The following is a 19985-nucleotide window of genomic DNA, read 5'->3' as shown; positions in this document are numbered from 1 at the left end:
CTTCAGGTCCTTTTTTCTATTCTAGCTACAAACACTCTGATATTCTCTCCTTGGTATATTCACAGAGTTTGTCTGAACTGGTTTCACACCTGACAAGAAATTCTCTTAGACCATCCAGATGTCCTAAGAACATTAACATAATGATGCCTTTAAGCACAGGGCTCTGGTGTCTTAGGACACATCTATAGCTACATCTGTCACCAATGTCTCATCTCTACTCCAGTGACTCATATCATCCAAAACAGCACTTGGCACACTATCCCTCCCTCCCTGAGAAAATACAAAAACATTTCTATGTCTTTAAGTACCAAATACTATCCCTCTTGTCAGGCTTTAACAACTTTCAACAGGACATTTTTGAAATTGATCCTTTCCAAGTGTTAATCTACCTGAATACAATGAAAATCAGTTTTCTCACAAGTGGGAAAATACCGCAAGCATCAGGTGCCAGTATTCATTTGCTGCTGTGGGCTATACCAAGAATTACAGGGCCCTTCACTCAGGAGAGAAACAAACCAATTCCATTTTGAACTTGATCCAGTAGATGCTTTGGCCCAGTTTTGATTCTCACAACATTGGCAGTATCCTCTGTTCCCAGTTTCAAGAGAGCCGGCAGAATGCACAGGCACAGGTTTCCATATTTTGGAGAGATAAAACTCTGGTTTCATGAACAATCAGCTGTGGTATGAAGTAGACTACAGTAAAGAGAACAGCAATCTCCACACTTTTAAAGTTCAAATGGGAGACCCAGTTGGAAATTCCTTCCAAGCAGGAGTCCAGCCATTTATCTCCTGGCAACCAGTGTCCCAACTCTATGAAAGAGAACTGATTTAACTGGCTCTAAAACCAATATTTTGTAATTGAATTTATTTCAGATCAAACCAAGTTTTAAGACAAATGTGTTCTAGGCAAGTGACTCTACAGTAGCCAGTAGAACAGTTACCCTCTGTAGTGGCTATTTCTAGGAAGGAAAGTAAGGCAACAGCAGGAGGAAAAACTCCAGAGAGGCATCCTCCAGGGTAAGGCTGTGACACAAGGAAGCCAAGAAATTGTTCCATTGACTGTGCATGATTCATTTGTTAGATGATAACATCACCTAAAAATAGCTGGCAGTGCTATGTGGGCACTCTGAGAGCCACACATCTGTCTCCATCTCATCACTCTCTGTCCAGCAGTGTGTCTGCAAACGCACATTCCATCTGCACAGGAACACTCAGCAAAGCCAGGATGGCTGCTCCCAGCAGTGCCTGTGCTGACCTGCAAGCACCACATCTCAGGGAGCACCAGAGCAACACACGATTGGCACAACACTGCACTCTGCTCGACACTGAATTGTGGCTTAAAGGCCAAGCGACATTTGTTACAGGATTAACTTTAACCAAGATCTCAGAATAACTCTGGGATATAATGATGGCTCAGCCAACTGCACACAATAGCTGCACAAGCTAATGTAACCTAAGCCATAGAAAAATAAAGAAGTAACTGATTTTTATTTTCAAACCAGATGGAAAACCAAATTCTACCACATTAAAAGTCACCATTTAGCAAAAGGAAACTACAATAAGAATACTGAAATCATCACACACTGAGATCAGAAGCTAAAATGCAGATATAGCAAGGAACTGTTAGAAAGTTATTCACTCCACTTTTATGAAGGATGGACGTAGTCCAGTGTTCCTCATGCAAGTTATTTGTACTTTTGATTTCCACCAAGCAAGCACCAACTTCAAATCCAAATCACTGGTGGCAGCAGTGTGATAGGAGCTCTTCCTGTTGTGTAGAATAGCAAACCAGGCTGACAGAAATCACCTACCCCTGAAAAGAAATGTTCTTGGCCAACTTTTTACCATAAGACTTAGAAAATACACACTTTAAAAATTAATTCCTATAGAATATCCTGTTCCATGCTGCCTAGGACTGATGAACACGAGTTGTCCACTATAAGAGATACACTTTGGGAAAAGCAAGTTCTTAAAAACTGGTAATCTAACTGACCCTTCTTTAATGAAAGTAGGCACTCTTTTAAATGTCCTAGTAGCATGCTTTACATGAGGATTTTTAAGTTATCTCCCTTGCTCACCAAAAGCAGTTCAGGTTTAGTCAAATTGATCAGCCCTTCCCCAGAAAAATTCACTTACCATCCAGAAAAGGGTTCCAATGGCAAACTCAGAATATTGCTCTATAGTAGACAGTACACTGAATACTAAACAAATCAGCACCAGGAGAAATCTGTAAAAAGAAAACTGTGTTTAGTGACATGTCAAGTTGAAATGTAAATCTAGGTCTTGTTTTTTCTCTTTCTCATTAATGTAACTTTTTTATCACAAATACTTGCTGTTTAATCAGTCAATTCTTCCTACTCAAATGAGTATCATCATTTTGCATTCATTCAGCTTTCAGAAACATGGAATAAAAATGACAGGAAGGTTGATCACAGTAAATCAATATGTAAATCCCACATTATAAAGTATATTTCTCAGGGAAGGTTGTCGCAGTGAATGTTTCATGTTTCACTGATTGCTGTACAGCTTAACAAAGACACAAACAACACTCAATGGGTTTTGGTAGCATTTACATGAAAATTGCAGGTGGAAAAGCTTATCAGGAAGAGTAAAATCTCTTGTACAACCTAGAGACCAGTGACAAGATTAATTCCTTTGGAGTTTGTCCACAGCCTTGCCCCAGTGGACACTGTTATGAGTGCTCCAGAAGAAGAGATGAAATGCACCTCATCACGCCCACAGCTGACACAAACCCAGGAGTTTGGTCCCCAAGCTTGAGGGCAGAGCCCCTGGTTAGTGTTGCCTCCACAGACTACAGAAAAGACACACAGGAATCTCATAAAACTCGACAGGAACAAACCTCAAGTCCTACACAAAGTGTGGGGAAGAAGACTAAAACATGTTCCCCTGACTTCCTTTTCACAGGGTCAACCCGTGTCCCTAATTCCCAGCTCCTGCCTCCCTCCCTCATGCATGCCCAAGAATGGGGATGGGGAATGTAGGGCTGTGATCAGACCACAACACTTTGTCTCTGCCCTTCCTCCCTGCTCCTAAAACTGCTCCACTCTGAGCCCCTCCATGAGTTACAGTCCTTCAGGATAAATATTCCCCAGGGACTGCAGGGAATTTCTGCTCTGGAACCTGCAGCACCTCATCCCCTTTCTCCTGCTTCACTCACCTTGGTGCTCAAAGTTGTTTCCCACTCTTGCTTTTCCCTCTCTTCTCACAGCCCACGCTGTGCTTTTGGCCTTTCCCCAGGAGCTTTCCCACCCAGGGCTGGGGGCTCAGCAGTACATGTATGCATACAAACACAAAGGAGCACACAACACAGAATCCCAGAATCATTTAGCTTGAAAAAGGCCTCAAAGATCACAGAGTCAAAACATAAACCCAAAAATTCCAGGTCTGCCACAAAACCCTAAGTGCCTCATCTACACGTTTTTCAAATACTACTACTAAGGGATGGTGATTCCACTACTTCCCTTGGCAGACTGTTCCACTTATTTACTCACAGATGCACTTCATATGTATTTATCTATATATCTAGAGAGACAAAGTTCTTATAACACAGACACAGGATAGAAAAGAACAACTGCAAACTACTTGGATATGGAAAACCCTCAAAACGTGTTTGCCTCAGTTGGAGGGCAGGCTGAGCCAATATTCTTTATGCAGCACGTTCAAATCATGACTAGAACCATGGAAAATAGGACAGTGTTGATATCTATGGAGCCCTTCAGCTCTCCTTATTCTCTTTTTAGAGTGCCTCAGAGTTTTAGACTGCATTGGGATCCCCAGGAACACTGAACAGGTGATAATTAACCCTGAAAATAATTCCTTGGTATGTTTGGTCTGATCATTCACACACTGCAAGTTTGTGCTAACACGGGCAAGGAGAGACAATTGCATCTCAGCTGGCACATAGATAACAGCTGACCTTTTCCAGCCTAAAACTGGATTTGAAGTTATAAAAAACAAAAGGTCCTGCTTCCTTTCAGCTGGTTCTTAAAGGACTCTGACACTATTTAACCACAAGCGGAGATTTGAGAAGATCAGGGCCACCATTAATTAACAGATTCCATAAGCAGTGGTTAGAGCTCTACATGTGCAACTGTCTCTGAATCAAGTTTACATTTCTTCAATATCTACCTATGCTGATCCACAATATAAGGGAAAAGGGATCCAGATAACACATCTCAGTCAAGGGTAACAGCACCTTTAGCTCTTAGCCACGCTGTCATGGTTTATGAGTTGCACAACCCTTCACTCAGCCCTGCTACACCTTTTGCTTCAACATGCACGAATTGCCAAATGTATTATTCACCAGTTTTACTTCCATCCCCAAAAGTTTATCTCCGAAAAGAGTGCTGTGTTACAGGGAGTACAGAGTATCTGTCCAAGGCATAATAAAACCAATTTATTGCTTCAATGAGCTGCTGCACTGCCCAGAAGATAAACCAGCAGAGGGGACAGAACCCAGCATTCCTGGAGAGTGACGCTCCAAAAAGGAAATCAGAGCAAAGCCTCGAGGACAGATACTGAAGCACAAGCCAGCCTTTGGCAAATGGAAAAGAACAAGTTGATAAGGGGTTCAAAGCATAAGGGTATTGCCAGTGTCCAACACTAGAAGAGTGTAGGCTTGGAAAACTGCAGAGCTTTAGCCTTTTCTTAACACAGCAACACTGCCTTCCATGTAAAGAACATGCACTTGTAAAAGTAAGGCAAGCAGGGTCATAAGAACATTGTTTTCTTATACATTTAATATGAGATCAGTGCTGAGTACCCCACTACATTGCAGGCTGGGCTTCACCAGGGAGTTTCTTTATCCTGCTACCTTTTACTTCCAATCAGCAATCCCAGTGATGAGTACATGGAGAAAGACACACAAAGGTGAACAGACTTATCCACACATCAGGACAGTGTTAAAGCCCTCAGACTATCATTCAGTCAATGGTCAAGGGAACATTTTAACTTGGCTTATCCCTGAAACCAGCATATCAAACAACTCAAGCAGAGATGCTCAAAGAGACAGGCACTTCCTCTGAGTACAGACTCTTAATTTCTTCCAGATCCTTGCCATTTCAATTATATCCTTTCAAAATATCACTGTGTTCTTTTACTGTACTCACTAGTAATACATAAAAAATCCATGGAGAATTCACATTCTAAGTATTTTCTGTCAAGACCTTGAGGATGACAGTGCACTTTACACCTTTTCCACTTTAAGAGAACTAAAGAGAAAAATCAATACTGTTACACACCCTGTAGATATTATCACTACATCTTCAACCATATATCCTTTTAAACTTCAGAAAAAGCATTTAAAAAGAGGTTGGCCAAAAAAATGAGAAAAAAAAAAAAATAAAAAGACACAAGCTGTAGGTGCATAAGGATGTAAAATGGAGGACAATTGGTGTCTCTTTTTTACTGAGGGACCCCAAACTGCCAGCACAGCCTGCAGGTGTTGTAATTTCAAGCTAATTGTTTCTTCTCTCCTCTTTTTATGTATTGAGATTCTTTTTTTTTCCATTTTCAAATCACACACCAAAACCATTCAAAGGACTTAAAATTCACTTGATTTATGGCACTCTATCCTCTGGCCAGTGAGTGTCACTCCTTCCCAATGAATAGCAAGGGCAGCTCACATGAGCTGAGTACAAATTCAGTTGCAGTGGGGACAAAGTCAAAGACAAGCACAGATAATGAGTGAGCAAGGGCATCAAGAACGGCAACGCCCACAAGAGAACAAAACAAGCCACACAAAACCCCCAATCAATTAACTAAATAAAAGATCCCAAACATTAAAAAAACCCCAAAACAAAAAGCAAGCTCATTCTCCTAGTCAACCAGTAAGCCATGAATTTACAGTGAAGACATGGTCCCAATAATCTCTAACACAGCAAAGAGGCACAGAAACAATAGGTGTAGAAAAAAAGACTGCAATGATTTGTATGGACTTCGAGGCATGTGCTGCAGATCCTGTTCTCCTGCAGAGCTCAGCGGTGGCATTGCTGCAAGGGGTTGGTCACTGGTGAAAGATGTGTTTCATTAAACCAAAAAGTTCTCTTTCTGAGTCTACCATAGCTGAAAGATACAGCCCTTAAGTGTCCTCGGTTGTAAAACCTAAACCAATCTCAGCGATTTTCTCCTTTTATGTGATGAGAAGACCATAATTATTTTCCATCCAGGCAACTTATGTGGGGAGAAAAGGTGCTAAAAGACACTAAAAGTGCTAATAGTTACTCAGACAACTGTGCATCAAGGCCCTGTGGACACAGATCTCAGCATGCCCCAGACCCTCAGGGTTTGGTCTGGCCAGATAAAAGTGAGTGCCTGTAGGCTGCGTTGTCTTGGAGCAACACATCCCCAGGGAGAGCTCAGCTCCAGTACAAGGGCTGTGCAATCTTGTCCAATGCTAAACAGGATTATCTCCATTTTATTATTTCCATGAATAATGGGAAGTAAAAAGCAAATTGTTGAATTAGCACATGCAGTATTACTTATTACTCAGAAGATCCAGAACACAGAAACAAATATGTTTTTCCAGTCTGTGTAAGTGCAGTCAAAAACTGTCTGTTCAATACTACAAAACAACCAAACAACCCTCTCAGTTCTACTGCTCAGAAATCCACTCGATGTGATAATCTTCTGCTGGCTTCCTCCAGGCTCTCTGACTATCTTTACCATCCAGTTTTGAGTCACAGAAGATGGTGCACAAGGTGCTTTGAACCAAGGTCTTCCCAATACCAAGAGTTCCTTTTCTGATACCAACTCTCAAAAATGCTGGAAACCTCCCACACTACTGGTGCTTTACATTTCAAACAAGTCTTCCTTTTCCTATGTAATTCCTAACAGAGATGAGACACACCAATAACCCTGCTGTGAGCAGGCCATCATCTCCATGGGGACACAGCAGCCTGCCGAAGTGAGAGGGAATGGAAGAACATAATTACTACTCTGCACAACCAACATGGAAGTAGATCTGCCTACCCTTTACTGGAACTGCTGAGAAATTCAGTTTGAGACCGATGAGTGACAGCTTCTGGTATTCTCAGCCAGAGCCAGATAGACTTAAGAAGGTAAAAACAACAGGAGTGTGTCAAGATAGTTACAAAACCAAATACAAACCCCAGATGGTTCTCATTCAGGCAGTGATCTCACAGTATCTGATCACCCAACCCAGGTAGCAGTTCATGGATGGACACATCCTCAGTGTGAAGAAGCTAGGACTCCTTTCCCCTTGTTTTCCCCTCCCTTTGTATGTCTGGGGGGGAGGCAGGACAGGGCTGGAACCAAGAGCCTTGAGGTGCCATTCAGAGCCCCTGGTTTACACAGCAGCCCCACAGCCAGGGTTTAGCCACAACTGGTGACGTCCCTGTGTGCACTTGCAGCAGTTTATGCTCAGTGCTCACCACAGGCTGCTGGAAAGAAGCCGCAGGTGGAATTTGGTGAGTGGTATCTGAGTCATGACAAAAGTGCTGCAGACAAGTAGTGGAAACAAAGGTCAAGTCCTCCCTGCAGCCCAAGTAAATCCACTCCCAGAAAAACCAACCACCCTTTTGCACCTTTTCTCTAGCACAGTGGAGCAGCATCTTCTTCCCCCTCTGATATCTCTGAGCCAGCAGTCAGTGCATGCTGCCTTCACAGCTTCCTTTAAGTTGCTGTCACTGTGCCACACAGCACAGGGCAGGTTAGCTTTGACGAGTCCACCCTTCAAGATAAACAGCTCAATTGACTGCCAGCTGATCTGCAGAATCCAACAAGCTACAGCCCTCTTGCCTCTCAGGCAATCAGAAAAGCTCCTTGTGGACTGCCCCTAAGAGCCTCAGGAATGCTAAACATAGCTCTAACCACTGACCTTTCTAAACACACTGGGGGAAAAAGATGGGTGGGTGCCAAATTCCCTGTAAAGAGCTGGATGCACGGTGCCACAGGCAAACCTTCAGCAAGGCTCCTCACTGGGTTTGACAAAACCTCTGGTTTTGTCTCAAGCTCTCACCCCAGGTGTTGGTTTGAGGGACAATTTGTTCCTGTAAAGGCAGTGGCAAAGTCTACCAGCGTTAATTTTGTCAGCAAGTGCCAAACAGATTCTGGGTCTTCTTAAATATTTCTGATTAGGTATCTGGGATACCTATAGGTAAGGCAAGCAGATGGGTGTGTGTTTCATATTGCTGACTTGGGGTGAAGCTATTTAAAGCTTGACATATGGCAATTTCCCTTTCCCCACCAGCTCCAGTGTGGCTTCCTCACATTGCCCCTGTTATTGATACTCGCTCCTGCAAAGGACAATTCTCTGTGCTGTAAGGGTGAGAAAAGAGGGTGTGATTGCTCACTTGCTTGCAGGGAGTTATTTACATCCACAGAGAACAGTTTCACCTGCTGGCAGCTGTTCAGTTCCTAAAGGGACGAAGTTACTAAGGCAGAGATATAAATAATTGCCAACTCATTCCTATCCTAAATGAACTGAGGTTCTCCTTTCTAGTACTTTGTCCTCTTTCATTGTTTCTGTGATTCTTGAATATGTTGACCCACAAGCTGAGCTGTTACTTCCTCAAATACTTGTTTTCCTTTTCTGCCACAGAGCTACTAAAAATAGTGAAGTATTTCCTCTCAAAACACCTGGCTTTCTTTTCCTTCAACTTTTTTTTTTTTCTGAAGGTGGAAATTTATTCTTGATCAGCTATTTTCAGACTCTTTCTCATTCTCTCATTGAGCAGAAAAAAATATTTTACTTATCAGAGGAAAGAGGAGTATCTGAGAACCTCCCCTTTGGTTTCAGGTTCTCATATAACACCGTTCACATTTATAGAAGATGAAATGTCATACTTTCCCAAGAGACATCTTGTCAATGTAAACTAAATTTTAGTATTTCTTGACTTCTCCTCAGTTCCTTAAGCCTCAGGTATACATAAAATACAACTGCTTTCTCATCAATGCTTTTAGACCATCATCCTTAAATCTGTCCCATGTGTTAACCAGATTAAAGAGGCAGTCCTGTTAAAGGCTGCAAATTAGTGCTTCTTTATGTCCTGGTCCTCCTAAACATTGCTTCCTTTTGGAGAGTAGCTGGTGTGACTGGAAACTTAACACTGAGAGCAAAATGATGTCAAGCACTTTGTCCAGGGTGAACCTTTTCAAGGTCAATGCTATAACAAACTTAATTTTCCATGGAAGACAAGCCTAATGGAAGTTCTTAAAGGAGGAGTAGTCATAATCCCTCCTTTAAAGTTTTGCAGAAAATAATTCCATTTCTAGCAAAAACTGTGCATATAGGGCTTTCTGTTTATCTCCTGAAGATAAGCATACTTGAAGTGCTGATATATGAGATGCTTGTGGGAATGTTATCTCTTGGACGACAAAAAAGGGGTGGGTGGAGAGAGGACAAACTTGTAAATTCACAGACAGAGATATACTCCTTGGCAACCAAGTACAAAACAGTAGTTTTGTGGCCTTCTGGGCTTTACCAAACTTCGTTGACTCTGCAAAGTTTTGTTTAGAGAAAAAGACACCTTTAGAAAAATATGAGCTCTATAATGAAAGCAAATCAACAAAAATTATTACGGAAAAGCTATCAAAACCTATGCTCTGTAGTATTGAGAGGCTGGGACCGTGGGTTGCTGATGATTTCAACACAATCAGATGCATCCTGTTCCTTCCCCAAAACTGAGCTACTGTGCATCTCTTCACTCTGTGAAAGCCCTGCAGGTAGATAACTACAAATGGTTTCTACATGTCTCCAGCTAAAAGTACATGGAAACCCTGCCTTTTAGATTCCTTAGATGATCCTTTATTCTATCTGCTATTTTCTCCAGAAGATTTGAGCAGCCTGGTTTAGTGGAAGGTGTCCCTGCCCATGGCAGGGGGTAGAACTTAATGATCTGTAAGGTCCCTTCCAACCCAAACCCTTCCATGAGTCCAAGATACAAAGCCAAAATGTTCTGGCCTACTATCACAGTAGGGGAAAAGAAATGCAGTTGCTTCAGCTGGACTGAAAAGAAAAATGGACTGAATTGAGGCTAATATAAGTAAAGTAAATCTATGTCCAACTGCAGCATTGGAGCTTCAGATTTTTTCTGTATGACAGACTAGAGAGTTGTCTAAAGGAGACCAAATGGTTTAAGTCAGCCTGTTGTTAGGGACAATAAATGAGTTTAGCAAACAGAAAGTTCTTTGAGGGGCTCCAGCAGCATGGGCTGCTTTCTATTTTAAATGGTTATTTTGTGGCAGGAAAACTAAGGAGAGCATTTTTCTGTTTTCATACTCTAAAAGTGCATGTTCTCATTCCTGAGTGAATGAAGTACTTTCTTCTAAATGGGACTCTAGTCTTATGTTGAATAGCCATGTGCTTCTGGAAAACACTCCTGCTGCTCTGAATAAAACCTCACTCCTGCTCCTTACATATTTTTGTTATACAAAAGAGTTTATAAGTCATGAAGAGAAGGTTGTCCATGTGCCTTTGCTGGCAAGTTTTGATGTCCCTCTGTTCTCTCATAAATCTGTTTCCAGGCTCCTGAGGTTTGATGTGTCTTTGAAAGGTCTTGTGCTTATCCATATATGATCATACACAAATTAGATTTGGTTGGAAATTTTGGTAAAGGGGCAATTTTTCTGCTGAAAATACCAATCTGTTAAAATTAGAAATAGTCTGGGAATGTCTTGGTTTTGGCAGAAGTGGAGAAGGAGACCAGACAGGTTTTAATGGAAACCTGCCTAGCTTTGGACTCTACTAGCAAGGAGTATGCCTAGCAGAGAATTTGGCCATATCTTATTTTGTTTTTTTCTACCCCAGAGTAAAATATTTTCAGAGCTTTGAGGTCCTCAACCAAAGGAAAATTCCACCTATCACATGGATGTACCCAGAATATCTGTTTCCAGCTGTCTCTTCTGGGTTCCACCTAAAAATGCCCAATAGCCCCATTGCACATAACATGAAGTTGCCCTCTTGGCTCCTATCAGAAATAACAAGTCAATATTTCGGTATCACCAAGGAAAATGTAAAACTTCACTTACAAATAGACTCAGTTGCATATACAGAATTCATCACAAACAGGACTGGATCAACAGTTAAAACCAATGCTGTTCAAACCACAGCATGAGCCACACATCCCACAAAAAAATCTCCCACTTGAAACCAGCTTTCTGGATCTACTGACCCAAGCTGTTGTATGTTATTTATAAAACATCCACAGCTCCCATTAGTAATGAGCACTTCACATTTCCAAACATTTAACAGCCTAAGTTAATTGCTGTTCTTTGAAGAGCACTAAGATTTGGATTTTGCTTTTTCTATGAGTTTATCTGGTAGTACTTCAGGATTGACAAACTGCATTCATGCCTCCCTCTTACAATCTCCAGAATCTTACTGAAACCTTCTATTCAATGCCCTGCCTTTTCTGGGATTCAAACTCCTTGATTCCACTTAGTGCCTGTGTCTTCCACTGACATCTGTGCTTCTGTGTTTCTCTGGTTTTTTATCTCTGTATGTCTTGCAATCTTCCTTTCTGATTCTACAGCTAAGACTTGCTAGAAGAGACATAATCAGTTCTTTAAGCAATGACAAAACTAGTCCATCATCATTACTTCAGTGCTGATGATTCTGATACTTTTATCAGCAGCCTTGACTGTATTACAAAAAGTCAGTAGGTCTGGCATGTGATGTAGGGAACAGGAAATTCCAACCACCATTCAAAATGCAACACCAGCTTCCTCATAGTCCTCACATTAATGTTTCTTGTTCAGAAGCAAGAAAGAGAAAGAACAAATGCATGTAGTGATGCTACACAAATACATCCACTAAGTTAATGCCAGCTTGATCAACAAGGAGACACCTGAAACACTTTTCTTGTATTTGGTACCATGTGGAGTCCACAAGTTAATGAGCACTTCTAACATTAACAAAGAATGAGTTTTTTTATTTTGATGGTTTCTGTAAAAACAGAGGGGTTTTTTCCACAAAAGCATAACCAAATTCCATCAATAGCACCATGGCAATGTCAGGCTATAGTATTTGTTTTCACTACAGAAACAACATTAGCTCATGGGGGCAGATATTAATGTATATTAATTGCTCAGATTATTACAAAATTGAGCTTCTAGAATAAGATGGATTTAATTTTTTACAGAAATGATGGAAAAAGTCATCAATAATTCAAAATATGAAAACAGAACTTACTCATGCTGTGGCTTTGTGCCCTGTGGTTAGGTGACCGTGCCTAACACAAAGTACTCCCTGATCCAAGTTCTTCCTTAGGAGCTTTCCTAACATCTCTCTCCTGAAAAGACTCTTTGGTGCCAAAAAATTTAAAGAACTTCAAAGTGAAGTGTTTTCATCTTGGGGATATTAATTTCTCTCTCTAGACAAATGTCTGTTTTAACCCAATGATCAGAAGTACAGTATCTCTGACATGTCTCATCCCCTGTCTATGTTAGTTGGAACTTTCCAACTGGCTCAAAAGTTTTTGGTTAAGGCCCTTTCAAACAGACATGCTCAGACAGTGTGGTTACAGAAACCTCATTTCCTTAGGAAGAGAGGTTAAAAATTAATAACTACCCCCATGTATTTTCAGAACAACCAAATCCTGGAAATTCACAGAATCCTAATGATAATTTTCTTTAATATCAGTACACCTTCATTAGCAACTTCAGCCATTCCACTGCCTCATCCAGCTGAACATCCAACCCTAAGCAGCAAGAGAAACATCTCACTTGAACGAATAAGAAGTTCTTGAGTTTCTTCCCTTCAGTACTGTTCCTCTTTTCATACCTGGAGTTTGTCATCAGAGACATCTGCTTAGTACCTCTCAGTAGTCAGTACAGAGATGAAAAGTAAGAAACACCCTAAATAAGGAACACTCTTAAGCATAACAATAATAACAATAACAATAATAATAATAATAATAATAATAATAATAATAAGCTTTACTCTTATGAAAGCACACCATGTCCAGAACTAAGCTGTGACATCAAGGTCAAAGCCAAAATCTCAAAAGCAGCCATGTGCTTATAATTACTCTGAACTTTAGTTGTTGCTTGTGTTGGTCACATTACAATCACATCATTGGAAAAAGCAAAATATCTGCTTGCATTCTAGAGATAATTGTGGAAAGGACAGAAATGGGAATTTGACAGTCCCTTTGAGATAAACAGTTATAAATAATGGGTTATATGCTCCATTTCCAGATAAAAACAGGAGCTGGAGAACACTGTGCTAACTTATTTCAGTTCACTAAAGAGCTGCTACTCTCAAAGAATCAAAATATATGCAGGCAAGTGCCCCATTAAAAGGAACCACTAGACCCTTACATTTTTTGCCTTTTAAAGTTCTTTACATCAGTAACAGTTGTACACCAAACAGAAACAGTATCAGCCAGAATGGTGGCTCTGAACTTCTGCAATTTCATTAATGGAACACAACCAGCATTTCTTACGTGGAGCTGGGGGAAGTAAAAGAACCTGGGAAAGCAAAGGCTGAGGAGAAACAATTATAGGAAAAAAATGCAACTTTTAATTTGTCCAAATAACCTGAATTCACTTGTTTGTGTATTACTCACAGTGACACAGACATAATTGCACAGAATCTTTTCTAAAGGAAAAAACCCTCTGCCAGCTAGCCCCCACTTTTATAAACACATTTTTGATCTTTTGTACTTTCCTCCCAAAGTTTTAAGTCCGTGATGTTATTTATGTTGTGCACTTCTTGTAAGGATCATGCACTTTTAATTGTTCAGCAGTAATTGTTCAGTGGAGTTTTTTTCCACAAGCTGTCAGGAACAGGTTTATATGTGTGTGCGTGCACATGTGCTTCTCTTTGAAGGAGCTGTGGGAGTCAGTCTGGAGGAGGAGAGGGGTAAAAAAGTAAATCTCGGGCATGTTTTCATATAAAATTGAGCCCACACCACAGCTCTCTGGTGGAAAAAAAAAAAAAAAAGAAAGAAAAAAAAGGAAAGAGAACTTTGCCTCATTCCATTCCAGTCTTGGCCAACCGTGTTAGTGCTGGTTGCAGCCCCATTACACCACTTGCTGACATGCTGCAACTCCTTAAGGTCCCAAAAGCTCCTCATTTCCTGCTGATCTAGATTCCTGCCATTACAGGGAGCTGATGAAGCATAGGAGGGCTCCAGTGAGTGCCAGAAGCAACATGAGTTGTGCAGCAGAAATGTACGTGCAGAAGAGAAGAAGGGAAGGTGACAGAGGGGCACCAAGACTTTTTGGCATTGGTAAACCACCATGCCAGCTCTTGGGAAACCATACTCTATGGAAGACATTTTCCTTGTCTGTGCCACACCATTCCCAGAGACATGCAGCATTCTACAGTCATTACCCTCTCTATGAACATTTGGAGGAGTTGTTTCCCCAGAAATCTCAAGGCAGCCTGCAGAGCAGACTTTATGGCTACCCAAACTCTGCATTTATGAAATGTTTTGCAGTCAAACCAGGAGGTCTGTACTACTTGCCAGATGATTTGCTATGTTACTTTGTAATTATTGTGCACAATTTTATATGAAATTTAACAAGTGCTTTTGATCCACTGAGAAAACAACAGTGGGGCAGTGTTTCAAGGTGCTTAATGTGCAGTACTAACCTGACTGGAGGTGGATGAGGGGAGCAGAACTGGTGCTGATTTGTTAGCTGTTAGATCAGCTCACCTCATCCCATAGAAGGTTATGGGATACAAAGGCTGGTCTAACTTTTGAATGACAGCAAGGTCTAACAACTCATTTAACAAGTGGTCAAACCAGCACAAAGTGACCTGGAACAGCTGCAAGTTCTCACTTAGGCTTTTGCAGTGTTACACAGCAAGAAAATGGTAGGCCTGAGAATACAACTAAGAGTCCTTGGTCTGGGCCTCCCTCTTGCCTTGGATTTGCCTCCATTCCCAGCCAGCCTGTGGTTTCTCCAGTGCCTGACAGCAGCCCTTCCAGCTGTGCTGACTTCTGGCTAAGAACTGGACTGGGACCATCAGCTCCTTCTGTATCGCCCCACAGCCATCACTGCTTCTTCTTCACTGTAGACTTGGACAAGATTCAAATTAGTTGCCTATGGGTGAAAGGTTCCTCATTCCATCATGAATTCCATGCTCCCACTTTTCCCTAGCTCCCAGCTCCCTTCTTCCTCGCAGTGGCTCTCTGAGTTCCCTGACCATTTTCAGCTGTCTCTTTTGTGTCTGTATCCAGCTTTCTGATCTCAATGACCTGCTTTTCCTCTTTCCTTTGTGCTCCCTGTTTAAGTCAGATTCTCGTTGCTCTCGAGCTACACTGCTCTTGTATTGTTTTCCTGCAGTTTCAGCATCACTGGCACCAGTCAAGTTTCCACCACAAACCAAGCTGGACCTCAGTGTCTCGATCCCAGGCTCTCCTCTCTCCCTTTCACCACACTGAGTTTTAGCCAGTTGTCCTGCTCCTTCACTTCTTCATCCAAGGGAACCCAGGTTCCCTCTAAGTTTCTGGCTTCTTAACTGAAAAATTCCTCTACCCAGGCAACAGCCAGCTGAAAAGACCAAAATTAGCAGTCCTGCATGTTCCAGAAAAATGGAAAAAGATACGAAAAGAGGGTTGGACTACAGTGAGCAGAATGTAACTGAGGGGGGAAATACTGTGTATCCTGGGCACACTCAGGGGTTTCCTGCCTGGAACCCGCGCTGTGACATCGCCTCGGGCTGACACAAGGTGGCTCCTGTGGCTCACAGAACAGTGACAAGTGACAGCTGGCCAGGTGGACACAGCATTCCAGCCTACAGTGGAGCCATTCCACTAGTCACTAAATGGGTGTAGGCTTCAGAAACACATCCATCACATAAGTAAGACTCCACCCGCAATTAAATGATTTAAATGTGTAGGTTTGCCAAGTAACACCACTGCCGTGAATAACTCATCACCAACACTTGTTGTATTTTTCTTTCAGGAGACAAAATATGAGGGTTATACCCAAATACCTGACATTTGGACGTGATTTAAGAAAGTGCTTAGCTGAGCTTAGAAATTAATCCAAGCCAGGCCCATGCTGCTTTTTCTGGACTGGGGACCACACATCAAAGAGCTGGGCTCCAACACAGGTGATCTCCAAGGCTCTTACACAGCCACAGGAATTGCTTGGCCAGGATTAATACATTGTCAGCTCGTGGAGCAGCTGCTTCTCAAGCCCTCAGCTTCTGCTAAGTGAGATCCTCTACTCCATTGGGCATTTTATAAGTGAAGTATTTCACAGTCCTAAACCAGAAAAGTAGCCAAGTGAAAAAGTTTTCAAGACTGGCAGGAGGGATTCTCAAGTAAACTCACTCACTCCTTCAAACATTTTGTTTTGAAACCATAAATTCAACCTCCACTAAAACTCCAATAACTCCACTAAAATAATACAAATTCTAGATTTAATTAGGCAAAAATAATCCCCTTTTCTAACACTGTTACAAAGTTCCATAAAAACCTTGAAATTATTCCCTTAAAAGAAATTTTCTACAAATGTTATCGGTGATTATCTTGGTAATTCCAGAATGAGGAGAGGTCATCTCCTGGAGCACTTGCTGTTCCCTTGCCTTGCCTGGTTTTGGAAAGTCAGGCTCTTTCTAGCAGAACTGGCTCCAGATCAGAACAGACTCCAGTTCCTCTTGGACAGAAAGTTCCCCCAGGTTTGTCCATGAGTTGTGTGATTTTTGTGGCACATGAAGGACAGAAGGGATAGAGAACATCCAGCTCCTCCAGGCTACACAAATATCAGCAATGTACTTGAAAGTTTGGGTTTGCTAGGAAAATAGTCATAATGATCAGCATCAGATGAGCTGCACTTAAGTTACCTCCAAACCCACACATAAAACACAGGAAGCTTTTTAAAAATAAATTACAGGTTGTTCTAATTATAAAATTAAGTGTATTTTAGATTAGCAGTTTATTTTTTTAACAATGTTTCACTGTAATGATATATAATTTTGTAAGGCGTGTTCTTTCCAAAGCAGAAACTTGTTATTTAAATGAACACATCATGTAGTTACTGGGATAATTATTAGCAAAAATATCCTTGAGACAAAATGCTTGCCAAAAGATGTTTCAAATGTTTCCTTTCCAACAGCCTCAAAGACAAATAACTTTTAAGAGCACTCAATTTACACATTCTTTCATGTAAGTTAGGAATCCTTAAAAAAAAAAGTTGCTGTTGGCATTATCAATATTTTCTCCAGTTTTCTAGTACTGAGGGGGTGTATAGATTTTTATTTCTTTATTTTATATTAATGCCCATTTCCTGATAAAAAAGTACATATTAAAGGTCAACCTTAGTTGGGGGTGAAACCAACACAGATGATGAAACAAATGCATTTTAGCAAGATTAGTAGTATCAAATAGGCTTAAATCATGACTATTCATATATTTAAATCTACACAAATCACATCTGTTTAGTCCTTAGGAGTAATGCATGCTATAAGCATAGTCCTTGAAAGAGGTCCTATCTTTTTGCCTGGAGAAATTTCATGAATCAAAAAATCCTTTCAAAAATATGCATATGATGTTGAGGGGGGAAAGGAAGCAAGTATTAATGAGATTATTAATTAATTCTATTTTATGCTAAATAGAAGCATTAGGGTTCATCCCTAGAATTACCATATTCTCTGGGCAGTTCCTGACTGCAGTCACTGATAATGGGTTTTTTCCCCAAATGGAGTCAGGCCATAGTTTATCTCAGACAAACAGAGTAATTTCAACACTCTGCATTTCTTTAGGAGTTATGTTAATTTTGTAATAAAAGCAAGGCCTTTTGGCTCAGCTGGCCAGTAAAACTTGGTCTGGTCTCAGCGAGAGCACAACTAGACCCTTTCTACAGCTAAGATGACAAATTATCTTCCTGTTAAACAGCATTCAGAAAATAATTGAGGTCTTGCTAAGCTTGACAGATACCATAAGCAATTCAAAGGAAACAGTAACAGCTGGATTAATATAGTAACCACTACTTTACAAGGGTAAGTGGGAGCCTTAATTGCCTCCTTCCATGCACTACATACATGGTATAATGAAAAACATTTTACTAAGTTTGTACTCATTTCACATTCACGACTATAAATCAATCCAAATTAGTAATGTTGTGTGCTTGTCTAACAAATTACTTGCTTTGGCTCTTCAGCATGAGCAAAACAAACTTACAAGAGCAGGATGTGTCTGATCACAGCTGGACCTGCCACATCTCCTGCTAAAAACTGCAGTATCTGAAGCTGGAACAGTGTAAAGCAGCTCAATGGCAAGCAGAACTGCCAGGAGCATAGAGGACTTGCCCTCAGAAATACCAAATATACATGCACATCCTTGAAAACAAAGATCATTTGGAAATTAAAAAGCCTTCTCTGGAAATGATAATGAATACAGTGGCTGATTTTTTGAGGAATTGGCTTTTCCGTTGCCTTCAGGGGATAACTCATGCAAAGAGGTTTTGAGTCCAAGAGCTCAGGTACTGATTCCTGGCTGATTAAATGGGCAGTTTCAGGTTTTTCTTACACCAAAGATCATGTGAAAATGTAGGTACTTACACAGCAAAATGATAGATGAAGCACTTCCACCCACTGGGCCTCTCCAGGAAGTTGTAGACCTGTCCCTGGGTGCTGGTTTTGGTCAGATATTGGCTCTGGAAGCACTCCGGGGTCCGAGCCCTGCTGGCTCCACCGTCCGAGAAGGCTGCAGCCTTTGTGCCTTCCCCAGGGCTCTGGGGAATCCCAGATCCCTTATCCACGGAGTGCTCTGGCTTCAGTGCCACAGGAGAGTACTGCATGGTGCTGAGGCTCCCCCTGACTTCCAACAGCGCTGCAGATTTGCTGTTTCCACTCAGAGTGCTCAGCTGGAGAGCAGAGCCTTGATGTTCCCCACGGCGGTGACACACTGCAGCTCCTCCACCACCGCAGGACATCCCACAACAACACACAGGTATTGCTGTCTCTGATCAATATTTAAAATCATGAAGGAGGGATTGAATATCTTCCCTGCCCAGGGTTCTCCAGCAGCTGATAAGATGACTTTGTGCTGTTATAATGGAGCTTCTCTGTGACACAAGTGTGAGCTGCCAGCCTGTCACCTGCTGTCACTCACAGCTTCTGAAATTAAATCAGAAAAACCTATGAGACAGTGACACGTGCTGACACCAGAAGGACCAGGAGTCTGGGAAAGGAAGGAGGCTGAGACTTCTGGAGTAAGGAAAGACAATTAATTTTCAAAAGGAAGCCTGAAACTATTTAAACAGTGCAACACTTGTGCAGCAGCAGAGACTTGAGAGCTGATCCTACCAGATTACTTTAAACTAAGCAGTTCTTGAAGTGTCCTGCTTAGGGATGAAGTGCTGCTCAAAACACATCTGAATGAGGCTTTGAACTTCAACTCCTACACCTCAGGAGAACTTATCTAGAGCATCAATATTACAGGAAGATTTTAAGCCTCAAACAAATTATTTCAATCATCTCACAGAACCCGATCTTGCAGTCCACAGTACTCTGGAACTTTTCTCAAGTGTAAAAAGGAGAATGCCATTAGTGATAAATGATGCTGAGAGGTTAATATAGCTACAAGGGAAAAGGTCAAGGACTCCTGGCCTGATCCTCAGTTTTCTTCAAGCCCTTTCATGCTTGCAGCTAATTTTGTTACTCTCAAACAAGTATCTATACAAAATAGAAAAGACAATAAGGCTCTTCTAGATCAATATGTATTTCATGGAGCAGACTTAAATTGTTGCTAATACAGAGAAGAAATTTCTTAGTAGCAATATTAATAATTTTGTGAGACTGAGAGTGGATGGTTTTTTTTGTACTCCCTTATTTCTTACACACTGCTTTCAGAGTTACTTTTGCCTCACCAGAATATTTTAGAGAGACAATTTCAGCCTTCACCCCCCTCCCCCTTTTTCAAATTAAGCCTACTTTTTGCTGTTGCTTAAAGCTTCTCATATATAGTGAATGAACTCCCTCTGCAGTACATCTGAACAAAGCCATCCAAGTTATTCCACAAAGTATTTACAAATATACAT

The 19985-nt window shown here is 41.3% G+C and overlaps 1 protein-coding gene across 1 annotated transcript in view; it reads right to left on the bottom strand.

Annotated features, from left to right (window-relative positions):
• LOC116995621 (potassium voltage-gated channel subfamily KQT member 1-like) overlaps positions 1-18990 on the bottom strand; it is a 74569-nt gene extending 55579 nt beyond the window's left edge. Inside the window, exons 1-2 of the mRNA XM_033058476.1 lie at positions 18505-18990; positions 2139-2229 (exon numbers count right to left, since the gene is read on the bottom strand). Coding sequence (XP_032914367.1) covers positions 2139-2229; positions 18505-18878 — 465 coding nt within the window. The 5' untranslated portion in view covers positions 18879-18990. The remainder of the gene's footprint in view (positions 1-2138; positions 2230-18504) is intronic.
• Positions 18991-19985: the final 995 nt, after the last annotated feature.

This window comes from Catharus ustulatus, chromosome 4 (genome assembly GCF_009819885.2).
Source record: "Catharus ustulatus isolate bCatUst1 chromosome 4, bCatUst1.pri.v2, whole genome shotgun sequence".
Lineage (NCBI taxonomy): Eukaryota > Metazoa > Chordata > Aves > Passeriformes > Turdidae > Catharus > Catharus ustulatus.
The sequence above is the reverse complement of the archived record's forward strand: the minus strand, read 5'-3'. Positions and strand labels throughout refer to the sequence as shown.